The sequence below is a fragment of the Rhinatrema bivittatum genome, chromosome 2 (assembly GCF_901001135.1).
Source record: "Rhinatrema bivittatum chromosome 2, aRhiBiv1.1, whole genome shotgun sequence".
NCBI lineage: Eukaryota > Metazoa > Chordata > Amphibia > Gymnophiona > Rhinatrematidae > Rhinatrema > Rhinatrema bivittatum.
Genome location: NC_042616.1, coordinates 337722883 through 337736962, shown reverse-complemented (window position 1 = coordinate 337736962; position 14080 = coordinate 337722883). Strand labels below are relative to the sequence as shown.

Genomic DNA, 14080 nt, shown 5'->3' with positions numbered 1-14080 from the left:
TATCCAAGCTCACAAGGAACCGCAGTGGGATTTGAATCCAGGGTTATGCTGGGCTGCAGCCTGCTTTTCTAACCTCTAGGCTACTCCTCCGCATCCCATCTCACTGAACCATGAGGACAAAACAGAGGCTGGAAAGACTCAAGAGGGGAAAGATGAGGAGATGCTGTGTGCAATGTTTGTGCTACTCAATGCGGGGCCCAGCCATGCATGCTTTGCTTGCTGCTCAGTAGTTACCGTACTCCAGAAGAGGCATGCAGGATTACATTTGTTATCAGAAAGAAACTCCTACACATTTAAGAACCTCTGGTGTCTCTTATTTTTGTGAAGTGCTGAGAACAGAGCCCAAGTGTTGGCCTGGATCTGAGCGACAGGCAGTGGTGAGATTTCCGGGGCAATCCTGATCAGGTCTGAAGGCACACCAGTTTGCATTGGCACACTGATTGAGAAACAGGATTAGAGGATTGCTGCAATAGATTCACAGTCTCTAGTGAGACTAAATTGATGTTGCCTATGCACTACAGTTATTATGCCCATGCCGACTGTTATAATCTGGTATGTTTGTAGACCCTAGACCTGACTCCACCCACAGGGAGGAGCCCTGTGGGGACTCACCACGACAGGCGTGGCCTCAGCTGAGATGGACACAACAGCAAAGAGACTTTATTGTACTGGAATGTAGAAAAACCCACCAAGTGGGAAGAGAGAGACACAGTCCAGAGGAATGGGTAGCTCAATGATGATATCCTCAGTAGTGGTCCACGGAGCGGGGTACGCCGGGGAATCCCTCCTTTAATGGAACTTCTCTGTATTGATCCGGTAGTGGCCCGCAGCGTGGGAGTATGCCGAGAATCACAGGAGAATGTTGAGAGTAGAGCAGGAGGTCAGCAGAGCTGAATAGCTGATGGTACTCACTCTGAAGTGTGCAAGGAAGGTTGCTGAGGCGAACACGGTAGTGGCCCAAGGCACGGGGTACCCCAGAGGTTCTGTCAGCTGAAGGTAGCGAGGTCACAAGGCTGAACCAGACAAAGCCCAGAGTGGATGAAGAGAGACTCCAGGCAGGAAGGCCCTCCGATGAGCAGATAGCCAGAATGTGACAGAACGGGTACCTAAGACGTTCGAGTCTCTGGGTCAGGAACGAGTTCAGCATAGCGAAGTAAGCGTCTCTGAAGGAGTGGAATTCAGCAGGAAGGAAGTCCTTGCTAACTCGTAGGTAGCTCAGACCGGCTGGCTCAAATACATGCAGGCAGATGATGTCATGTGGAGAGGACGCCCTCGAGGTTCCCGCCATGATGTGTATAAGATGAGGCCTGGCGTGTGCGTGCCCTAGGTAACCCCCGATTCAAGATGGCAGACGGGATTGCCCACGCCGTCCCAGGAACGCTGAGGAGAGCGGCATGCAGAGGCAGAGGTCGCCAATTGTCCGAGAATTACTGGTGCAGGAAAAAAGGAGGTTACCAACAGAGGTCGCAGCCGTCTGCGACCGACAGGCGCAACACCGACATCTGTATCCCACACACACCTAATTTGACATGAATCTGCACATTATATAGCTAATTTGAGGTGTTCAATTAAGACTTTAAACACTCTAAGAATAGGTAACTTGGGTATTTCTGGAAATGTATATTATACAGCAAGTATAAAAGAAAACGGGTTTTGAGGCCTGCCATCCCTAAAACGTCTTCATTACTAACATTTGAAAAATGTGTTCATTATCATGCCAGGAAAGAAGTTACTTGGTACATGGACAGACAACAAGAACCTCCTCTAATTATATTACCTACAACAATGCACATCAGAAGAGAGGAAATTTAGTTATGAAGGTAAACTAGATTATAATCCCATCTTGGGGATTCCAGTAAGTGAGAATTCAAGAGTCATTTCACAACTCTGACTAACTGGACCTCCTGGTCCTGAGGGGCTCCCACAATTGTGTTGTATTTCCCCTTCACTCCACCCCCCTCCCACCCTTGTGCAGTTACTAAACATGACATGGAGACTTCAAGTTATGGGTAAGCACCTGTTTGCAACTTTATCCCCTTAAATCCATTTTCAATTATACTCGACTGGGATTCATTCAGTCTAATCATTAAGGGGCAGATTTTAAAAGGTACGCGCGTAGCACACATTTGTGCGTGCTACCCGGCGCGCACAAATGTATACCCGATTTTATAACATGCACGTGCAGCCGCACGCATGTTATAAAATCAGGGGTCAGCGCGTGCAAGGGGGTGCACACTAGTGCACACTGCGTGTGCCGAGCCCTCGGGGAGACCAGCTGGCTTTCCCCGTTCCCTCCCCCACCTTCCCCTCCCTTTCCCTTCCTGTCCTGCCCCACCCAGCCCGAAAAAATAAAACCCCTGTATCTTTATCTCACAAGTTATGCCTGCCAGAGGCAGACGTAACTTGCGCGCGCCGGCCAAGTGCCGGTGAGCGATCCCCCAGCACAGCGGCCGTGTGGAGGCCTCTGGTCACGCCCCCTCCCCGCCTCTGGACTGCCCCTGCCCCGCCCCACCCCATTTTGCAAGCCCCAGGACTTACACGCTTCCCGGGGCTTTACGCGCTTCACCGGGCCTTTTGAAAACAGGCCCGGCGCGCGTAACCCCCCTACGCGTGTAGATCCATCTGGATTTACGCGCGTAAGCCTTTTAAAATTTGCCTCTAAATTTGGATTTGTTAATTGATTTTGCTATGGGAGGTGTCCTCCTGCCCCTTCATATTTGAAAGAGCAGTGTTAACTTTGTGGGTCAGAAAGCCCCATCCAGCTGTACGAGCTTTGATTGGCGTGACCTCCTGCTTTTTAACTTCTAGCATAGGTATGAAGACCCCCACCCTGGCTCTAAGAGAAATTAGTGCCAGATTTTCTGCTCCAAATTTAAAATTTTGTATCTTGGTATATGCTATAAAATCATGTGAGTGTGCCATTCCAGCAATAAGTGAACTGTGATAACTTTATTGGAATGTAACATAATATGAGCCACGCGCGAGTAATGCAGATTTTAAAAAGCCACAAAATACACACGTATGAACCTGTGCGCTCGTAAGGAATAAGGGGTGGGGCATGGACGTTCTGGGGTGGGACCAAGACTGACGTACATAACTCCGAATTTTAAAAACGAAGCCCGCAGTGCGCGTATGCTAGATATCCATGTAACTTTACTGCTGCTCCTGATGAGGAGCAGGTCTCTAGATCTTATGTTTATAGCTTATAGGATAGGGTGAGGGGTCCAGGTCAACTGGGCAGCATGCAGGATGAAGAACCAGAGGGGTCTGAAAGACTTCGCTATTAACTGGTCTAACTGGTGGACTAATTTGAAAAATGGAAATGTGCCTTGCATAAGCATGTTTTAAAATTCACTAACATATACACGTAAAAGCCGACAAGGTCCTATGGAAAACATGTGCGCCAGCTGTGCTTGAGTAACCTCTTACAATTAGGAGCATACTTACGTGTGGTTGGTGCATTTTAAAACATATGTACGTAAGCGCACACACGATTAAAAATTCTAGAGTATCCTCGCTTGCACACCTATATGCGCATATAGGGGTGCATGTGCGCTCATGTTAAAATCGACTTCTGAATGAATGACAACGTGCAAAATTCCACAAAGTATTATATGCTGAGCCCTATGCATACTTCTTTGGCTAAGTATATCTACACAGAGAAGAATAAGTTGCCTTTGTACTAAGTTAGCTAGATTTTTGTTGGACTGTAACTTATGTACCAACCTTGTTCACTAATGTCATTGCATAAACAAGCAGCTCCGTGTCTACTCCATCCTTTTCTTCCAGAATTTCCATAGCATTGGACCATAATTTGACTCCTAAAAAGAAAAGCGGATACACGTTAGCTAATTCCCTTCAGCTCTGATGATTCTATATTTATAGTCACAGCTTTTCAAACTTTAACAGGAAATGATAGCTGCAATGAAAAAAGTAAGAATTAGTCTAAACTATCATAGTTTTAATTATAAATGAAATAATGTTTTCACTAGTGAAAAAAGAAGTTAATACTAAGAGGCCTATTCATATGCACATTAAGGTCTTCATCTGTATGCTTAAAAAGCAAGCTATGAAGAAAAGCCTTACTGTGTACATTAAAGAGGTCCTTGATAATGTTAGCATGAACATGCAAAAAACATCATATGCAAAGTAGAGGTTATGGAGTTCACGCCAAATATCTTTATATTCTCCCCCTCCAAGCGATTCAGGGAGCACTCTGCCTTGGACTAGTGTTGACTTACTAAGGTAAGCCTGTTGCTTAACGAGGGCAAGCTAAATAGAATGATCACACTAGACTGAGAAACCTCTTGAGATGGCTCAGCTAATTAGAAACAGAGGGTCTGAGAAGTGAAGGCCATGGAGAGGGCATGCCCCTGTACCCATAGGCCCTTGGGAATGAATACATTTGACCACATTTCTCTTTTCCAATAAAAAAACATAGTTAACATACACATTTTTTCTCATAGGTTTACACACACATGTCACAAATAAGCCTTTTCAAGCAAAACAATGACATATCACAGAGACTCTTAAAGCACTGCTCCATACGTCACATTGTCCCAGGCACAGAGGTTTCCTATTGGGATGAAAACAGACAGGCTCCAAGATACTGGCATGATACCAGTGGAAAGCACTGGAAGAACATTTGCAATGCTTTATTGTTTGGTTGAATTCTTGCAGTTCACAATGCATTATCATCATGCTACAGTTCCTTTTTTGGACATCATAATCAAGAAGTGTGAAGTTCATTTTACATCTATTTATACTCCAATCCAGTGATCATAATAATATGTTGCAGTCTGAAAGCTTCCACTTTAAACGTTCAGAGGCTTGAGGCTGAAGAGCAGTCTGAGCCACAAAAACTTTCATGACTGGTCAGTAGTTTGGGGTTGAGTACACAGTTCATTTCTGTGACCTTTATTTAAGGCAACAGAATATTATGTGGTGCAGCTACTGCAATGCCTACCACTATCGGGTGGTCTACAGGGAGGAGTAGCCAGATGCCGGTGCACTTCTGAGTCAGGGAAGCCAGATTCCTCCCTGGATCTCCACCTTCCATACTCTCTTGTCCCCATGTCCTCTCACATTACTCTTTGAAAGTCCTCACACACAGTCCTCACACACAGAAAACAGACTAAGTATGGACTCAAGCCCCACTGTCACTCCTTGTGACCTTGGGCAAGTCACTTTACCCTTCATTGCCTCAGGTACAAACTTAGAATGTGAGCCCTCTGGGGATAGGGAAATACCTACAGTACCTGAATGTAATCTGCTTTGAAGTGCTGAAAAAAAGTGCGAAAAGTGGAATATAATAAATCTAAATAAATAAGTCAGATTTCTGCTCTCCTGGAATGCTCCATTCTCCTTTGGCCTCCTCACCTGAAGTGTAGTAGTTCTCCCACTTTTCTCCTCTATACTCAAAGCTTCATGAGCCAGATTTTTTTGTATACCCATTTGTGAGGATGGGTGAGCAAACGTTCACTCTCTGGAGTCAGGAAACATGCTGACTCCAGCTTTTCTTCTTGAAAACTTAATTTTTATTAACACTAAAGGCAATTTACATAACAGTTAATTTGTAAGGTACTTTTGCAGTGTACTTACAATATCTTCCAGTTAGGTCAGAAATATTACAGGAGCTGCCTTCTCCTAGAGGTGCAGGGGCCTCCTGATCCCAAGTGGTTTCACATTCTTATTCCCCTCCCAGCAGAGCCCTTCCACAGAGCATTCTCCCTCTGTAGGAGTTAAGGTGGACCAGGCTAATTGCCTGGTCCTGAACATGCAAAAAGGGGGAAAACAAGGTCACTTCACCACATTACCCCCCCCCCCCCCAGCTTGGACCCATTGTTCAAGTTTTTTCCACTTACCCCACTCTCCCTGAATCCCATCCAGTGAAGTGCCTCACATCCCCAATCTCCTTCATCTGGTGTCCACCAACTAGGCTTGGGATTGGGTTCTAGTGTCAGGCTCCCTCCCCCATATATTAGGGTTACCCAGACAGCATTAGTACTACCCACTGCGTCCTTTGCCCAGTGAACCTTAATATCTTTTTTAATTGAGTCCATTGCTGGAGTCTGGTTCCAATTCCAACCTAACGGACACTTTGGACTAGCTGTGGGACTTGTGATGAGTACACTTCACTCTTTTCTCCCATGACTTGTGCCTCCTCTGCAAAGTCATGATCACCACCCTTTGGAGATTCCATTGTTCTTCTCACTGACTCCTCATCAGTACCACACATTGGATCCTTTGTAGTCCTTCTTGCATGGGTCTCTATGCTTCCTCTCTCAGGGTTCATGGGCACTCCTTCTGGGCTCTCAGCCACATCTCCGTCTCGGGTCTCCACAACAGTGTCTCCATCTTACCTCACCATAGCCTCTCTTGCTGGGGTCAGTACACTCCCTTTCTCAAGACTCTCTGTGGCCCCTCCTTCTGAGATCACCATGGCAGCACCTCCATTTGGCTTCTTTGTAGCCCCTTTTGCTGAGGTCTCCATGGACTCTGTGGCCCTTCCATCAAGCTGCTTTGCAGTGCCTCTCTCAGCCTCCTCCATACTGCCTTCCTCTTGCTATTCAATGAAGCCTCTTGCAGGCCACTCGGTATTTCCCCCTTCTGGACAGTCTGTTTTGCCCTCTCCAGGACTTTCCACAGCCCTTCTTTCTTCAGGCCATTCCTTTAATCTTCTCCAAGAGCTCTCTAGTAATACAGTCTTTTGCACTGCACTCTGCTGTGCCTTCTCTACATTCCCAGTGGTCTCCTCAGCACATTGCCACAACTTACTCAGATCACAGGACATTTCTGCCAGCATCTCAACTAACTCAGCCAAGAACTGTTGACACTCTTTGTCTACCTACTCTAGGCATTCATTTCTCTGCCTGTTCTAGACTCTTGGGAGTGGATTCTTTAGCTCTTTTAACCTGGCTGGTCTCTCCAGCTGTCAAACCTCCAGCCTCAGGTTCTCTCTTTTGACTGGCTCTGGAGAGGTAGGAACTCCCACCACACAAAAGTACATGGTTGCTTACTTTTCACAAGCACTCTGGATTCTCTTCCTTCCATTCTGCAGTATTCTCACTGGCTCCAGAGCAGATTTTCTGTAGTGCTGCCCAAGCCTTTGGCAGCTAGAGTCCCTATAAGGATCACATCCAATTTCTGCACTGCTTCTTTGAACCGCTATTTTCTCTCCTTTTTTTCTCTGCATAAAAGGTTAAAAAAAAAAAGAAAATAAAAAATGCCTCCTGCATGTCCAGCACTACCTACACCGAATACAAGCCCTAACACCAGGTGGACCTGGTCTCCTTAACCTGCTGAAAAAAACAAAACCTGACTTTCTTCCAGGCCCCACAGACCATTCTCTGTTTAAAGGCAGTTTCAGCTTTTTTTTTCTCGTGTACTATTCTTTTGAGCAACAAGCTTTTAACTTTCAGTACTCTACAGTCCTAGCAGCACTTTTCTTCTGTCCCAGCCCCCTTCCTAGGTAGGGTTACAAACTTTTAGTTTCTTTTTCTGCTTTGCAACTGTGTGCTCCCTGAGCCACACAATTTTCAATTGTTTTAGTTCTTGTGCTCACTTATAAGAGCACTGCTTTACCTCCAAAGTTTTTCTTTGACAGGTACCACAACAAACTTGCTTTTACTTTTCTGTTCTCCCCTAGAGACTTGTTTGTTTTTTTCTGTGCCAAGCGTAGAAAAAATTTCACTCCTAACACCATATGCGAGGATGGCCGAGTAAAACTCCACTCTGTGGAGTCAGGAAACATGCTGACTCCAGCTTTTCTTCTTGCAAACTTAACGTTTATTAATACTATCAGCAATTAACATAACAGTTAATTGTAAGGTACTTTTGCAGTGTACTTAGAATATCTTCCAATTAGGTTAGAGATATTACAGGAGCTGCCTTCTCCTAGAGATGCAAGGGCTTCCTGATCCAAGCTGGACTCACATTCTTATTCCCCTCCCAGCAGGATCCCACCCACAGAGCTCTCTCTCTCTCTCTCTATAGGAGTTAATGTGGACCATGCAAAATGCTTGGTTCTGCACAGGCAAAAAGGGGAGGGGGGGGGGAAGGGTTACTTCATCACACCTTTGACAGCTAGGAGGAGATAAGAGAAAAAGGAAACTGAGCATGTTCAGTTATCCTGCTCACATTATTTAACCAATGCATTTTGGGATTTCCATACACAAGACTAGATGAGCATTCTATTTCTAACATTATTTCATCATGAGCATGCAAAATTTATTTGCACACTTATTAAATGGCTTTTAATGTACTTGTTACATTTTTTGCAAGCCCATGCTAAGATTGGTTTTGCACAAGTTTATTGCCTAAGCTCCTGGGGGTAATTTTCAAAGGCTTTTTACAAAGTTGTCCACTCAACATGTACATAAACTTGTACATGTGTCGTGTATGCATATAAACAGACCTGATGATCAGAGGCATTCCCAGGGATAGGGGTTGGAGAGGGGTTTGGATTTAAATGCATATGTTTGCAATTCCAAAAACATGCAAATACATTTTCAAGAGAACATTCTGTGCACATTTTAGCAGGTGTAAGTGTAACATACCTCTAGGAACTAGGGCAGAGAAATGTTGAATCATCATTGTGACATGAAAAGACTGACAATAGAGTGCTGTCTCTTTAAGAGCTGAGGGGGGGGAAAGGAGATTCAAAATTTGATTGTATTGAGCGTGTGCGAACAGATCACTGCTCAGCTTGAACAGAGTTCCTGCCCTGCTCTGAACTAATAAATATTATCTGTGCTGATTAAGGTGAGCAGCCCTCTATAATTGTATTCATGTGTAATGTATTTATGTTAGTTAACATTGTTTTGAGATGTATTGAAGTTGTTTTTTTACTTTACCTAAAGAGATTTATAAAAATTTGATTGTATTGAGCGTGTGCGAACAGATCACTGCTCAGCTTGAACAGAGTTCCTGCCCTGCTCTGAACTAATAAATATTATCTGTGCTGATTAAGGTGAGCAGCCCTCTATAATTGTATTCATGTGTAATGTATTTATGTTAGTTAACATTGTTTTGAGATGTATTGAAGTTGTTTTTTTACTTTACCTAAAGAGATTTATAAAAATTTGATTGTATTGAGCGTGTGCGAACAGATCACTGCTAAGCTTGAACAGAGTTCCTGCCCTGCTCTGAACTAATAAATATTATCTGTGCTATTTAAGGTTCTCTTTTCTGGAACCCTGCTGTGGACGACTTGGGAGTAGTTGAACTGTGCCCTGTCAGGATTTGAAGCTCTTCTTTCGGATAGAGGCTGCTGTATTGTGGATTTGGCAGTTGAAGCAGCAGTACTGACGCCCTCTTCAGCTCTAAATTCAAATGGACACACAGTAGGATACAATCTGGGACTTTGCTTGTTCAGAGACTGCTTAAGGTCGGGTGCTATATCACATGCTGATTCTGGTTGAAATACTTAACATGAGTTTATGACAAAGTTGAGTTTTCTCTTGTACTATATACATGTGTTTATATGATAAATGCAGATGCTTAGGAAGTGAACAGATTTATTTCAGTCATTCATTCCAGTAAAGATAAAACTGTTACTCACTAAAGAGCGTGTGGATTCATTTCTGATACTGGGTTGGGAATCAAAGTGCAGGTTTCAGACACAAGGAGTCATAAAGAAAATTGAACTTCAAGGGTTACATAAGCATGTGTGGGTAGATTTGGTGGGATAATTTTCAAAGTAAGCTAATGTAATTAAGTCCACTTTGAAAATTGGTTGAACTTATGCATCTAGTTGCCAACTAACTTAAGAACATATGAAATTGCCATACTGGATCAGACCCAAACTGGGTCCATCAAGCATCTTGTTTCCAATAGTGGCCAATCCAGGCTATAAGTACCTGGCAGGTACCCAAACACCAAGAAGATCCCATTCTACTAATGCCAGTAATAGCAGTGGCTATTCCCTAAGTCAACTTGATTAATAGTAATTAATGGTCTTCTCCTCCAAGAACTTATCCAAGCCTTTTTTTAAATCCAGCAACACTAACTGCACTAACCACAATGTTACAAAACTATCCTCTCGATTTTCATTTGAAAATGAAAGCTATATGTTAATCATTTGGGTCACTTCTGAGTGGGTTCTAACCACTTAATTAGGGTGGTAAGCAGCTGGCTCCCATGGGAGGAAGAAGGAACTTCTTTCCTCAGTGGCTAAATTTTTAGCTGCATAGTTTAACTTGGCAGCTAAATGTAACCATGAAAATATGGGCAGCCCTGAAGGTGTTCCTAGGGTGCAGAGTAAGGGAGGAAATAGTCATTTAGTGCTGATTTTCAGCACTAAGTAGCTAAGTTTAGTTATGGAAACCTGGTAGCCAAAGATCAGACCTAATTCCAGGCAGCCTAATTTTGGCCACCTAGATTTACATAGAAACATAGAAATGACGGCAGAAGAAGACCAAACGGCCCATCCAGTCTGCCCAGCAAGCTACGCATTTTATCCATTTTTTTTTTAATCTCCCCCCCCCCCCTTTTTTTTCTCCCTCCCACCCGTCACTATTGGCTTCCAGAACCCTCCGGCCCCAATTCCCTTCCACCCCTCCACCAATGCAGAGAGCAGCGCCGTATCCGCATCCCAGTGAACATCCAGCTCAATCAGGGGTAGCAACCGCTGCAACAAGCGGCCACACCCCTGCCCCATACTCTTAACCACCTCTGTTTTGTTTGTTTGTTTGTTATTTTTGGGTTTTTTTTTTGTTTTTGTTTTTTTTGTTTTTTTGGAGATGGCAGCCCTCCATCCTTCCGCTCCGTGAAGGTGGAACACAAACCACTGGCCACTGGCATCCCGCTCCATGAATGCTTCAGTGGCTACTGCCGCTCCGTGCAGTGTTTTGCTGCCTGAAGGTGTAACACAAACCACTGTCCACTGGCATCCCGCTCTGTGAATGCCTCTGTGGCTACTGCTGCTCCGTGCAGTGTTTTACCGCCTCCTCTATTAATTTCAACCACAGTCTTCCTCCTGCCTGATCTCCAAAGAAAGAACATCTGCCAAGATAGCCTCTGATGTCCTTCCTTCCTCTGTGATGGCAATCCAATCCATCTTTCAGCCCCCCCCCCCCCCCCCTCAGGATTCTGTACTTATAATTCAGAAGGATCCTAATCTTTACCATCAGAATGGACATGTAAGCACTCCTCAAGTACATAGATTACATAGAAATGACAGCAGAAAAAGACCAAACAGCCCATCCAGTCTGCCCAGCAAGCTCCCACACTTATTTTCCCATACTTATGTGTTTCACCGACCACCAGGTTCAGGGCTCTTGTTGGGTAACTGTTTGATTTGAATTTCCTGCCACTCCCTGTCATTGATGCAGAGAGTAATGTTAGAGTTGCATCCAAGATTAAGCATAAGGCTTAATGGTTAAGGGTAGTAACCACCGCATCAAGCAAGTTACCCCGATGCTTGGTTACCCAGACTGCACAGACCAATGCCTTGTTGGATGTTGTCTGAATGTAAAACCTGTTTTCCACATTTCCCCCTACCGTTGAAGCAAAGAGCAACGCTAGATTATGCATTCAAAGTGAAGTATCAGGCTTAATTGATTTAGGGTAGTAACCTCCGCAATAAGCAAGCTACCCCCACACTTATTTATTTACCCAGACTGTGTAGTTCAGTCCTTAGTTGCTGTATGAATGCAAATCCTCTTTTCCACATTTCCCCTTGCCGTTGAAGCAAGTACTACTGCTTACTGCTGAAAGGCACAACATACCACAGCTTTCAGGACTACACTAGTGGAATTCTCAGAATAATATGTACAGAGGGGTAGTGAATGGGAAGATGCCTCAGGGAAGGGAGGCCTTTTTGTTTGGCAGTCGGGTGGCAGCTGAGGGTCTTTTCTTCAAAGGATCTACCCTCCTAACTTTCAGGATGATGTAATAAGATGCGCGTGCATCTTATTGCATCAGCCTGAAAGTTAGGGGATATGGATGTGTCTGTTTTCCAAATACATGCAGATACACATCCCCTATGCAACCAATGCAATATTTAAATGAGAAAGTGGAGCGGTGTACAAAAAGGGCACAATAAGGAGAAATGTATGTTTCTGGTGCTCAAATGTTTATTGCATCGGGTGCCCAGATGTCTAAATTGTGTAATCCTAGCAAAAGTGCATGATTTACATGAAATTACATGAAATTACACAAAGCTGCAGAAAAACTTTGCCCCCAAAAAACCAAAGAGATCAACCCAGCCTGCAAAAACAAAAAACCATGGTTCACGCAGGAACTAAAAACCATCAAATTAGAATTGAGAAAAAAAGAACACGCATGGCGGAGGAATCCTTCCAACACTACACTGAATGAGTACAAAACCCTCATGCACAACTACAGAAACAACATCCTTCGCACAAAGAGAGATTTTTATGCCCACAAAATTCACAATTTTTCCTTTGATCCCAAAGCGCTGTTCACATATGTCTCAGAGCTCACAAAACCCACCTCACCAACTATCCCAGATGATCAAGCACAATCAAGATGCACAGAACTTGCTCAATTTTTTGAAAACAAAATTCTCAATCTAATGGCCCCTCTGGCAACCAGTAACACAGTACCTCCTTCTATCATCACTCCTTCACGCAACCAGAACATAAACCTAGATTCATTCGAACCTATCTCCTCACTTGAAATCGAAATGACTCTCAAAAAGATGAAACTCTCCACTCACCCGACAGATTCCATCCCTTCTAAACTCCTACTCACCATTCCGAACATCATAGCGAAGCCCTTAGCAGAGATAATTAATAGCTCGCTAACCCAAGGCCTAGTACCAGACATCCTGAAACTAGCCACCCTCAAACCTCTCCTCAAAAAACCCAACTTGGACCCTACAAACCCAGCTAATTTTCGCCCCATAGCTAACCTTCCATTTGTAGCCAAACTTATGGAGAGGATAGTCAACAAACAGTTATCTGAATACCTAGAAGAGCATAAAATACTCACAACAGCCCAATTCGGATTCCGCAAATCCCTTAGTACGGAATCCCTCCTAACCTCTCTAACTGACAGAGTCCTCGTAGGTCTGGAGAAAAAGACCCCATACCTCCTGATTCTCCTCGACCTATCAGCTGCGTTTGATACCGTAAAACACTCTATCCTGATCGACCGGCTCTCAGACATAGGCATCTCAGGATCAGCCCTGGAATGGTTCAGATCCTTCCTACACAATAGGACTTTCAAGGTCAGAATCAGCAACAAGGATTCCCTCCCAGTCAAATCCTCTTTCGGAGTTCCCCAAGGATCCTCTCTCTCCCTCACCCTCTTTAACATCTATCTTCTCCCCCTATGTCATCTACTCTCAAGTCTTAAGGTCACACACTTCATATACGCAGACGATGTTCAGATTCTGCTGCCAATCACTGACTCCATCTCCAGCACCATCAACTTCTGGAACAATTGTCTACAGTCCATAAACTCACTCCTATCTAGCCTTAACCTAGTACTTAATACGTCAAAAAACAGAACTTTTGCTTATCACTCCAGATGAGAACCTTCAGCCTACCAACAACCTAACCTCACCACCAATGATCAATTCCACTCAAGTAAGAGACCTTGGGGTCACCTTAGACAAAAGGCTGAACCTCAAAGAATTTGTCAAGAACACAACGAAAGAATGCTATTATAAACTACATATTCTGAAAAAGCTGAAAACTCTCCTGCATTTTCAGGACTTCAGAACAGTCCTCCAAACAATACTATTTTCCAAAATCGATTACTGCAACTCTCTGCTTATAGACCTTCCAACCATTACCACAAAACCTCTACAAATGTTGCAGAACTCCGCCGCAAGGATTCTTACTAACACCAGCAGAAGTGAACACATAACACCCATACTAAAACACTTACACTGGCTCCCCATCAGATCCAGAATCATTTTCAAAGTGCTAACTATAACACACAAGAACATCCATTCACAAACGTCGCTAGATCTAAGCCTTCCACTTCGCCTACACGAGTCTTCAAGACCAATCAGAAAAAGATACTTAGGCACCGTACACGTACCTTCAGCCAAGTCCTCACTCAAGAAACGTGCATTCTCGACTGCCAGCCCCCTTCATTGGAATGC

At 44.1% G+C, this 14080-nt stretch overlaps 1 protein-coding gene across 8 annotated transcripts in view; it reads right to left on the bottom strand.

Moving 5' to 3' along the window:
- Positions 1-14080, bottom strand: part of FHOD3 (formin homology 2 domain containing 3) — a 1290292-nt gene that overhangs the window by 325416 nt on the left and 950796 nt on the right. For all 8 annotated transcript variants that reach the window (XM_029589835.1, XM_029589836.1, XM_029589837.1 and 5 more), the window contains exon 8: positions 3727-3821. In XM_029589835.1, coding sequence (XP_029445695.1) covers positions 3727-3821 — 95 coding nt within the window. The remainder of the gene's footprint in view (positions 1-3726; positions 3822-14080) is intronic.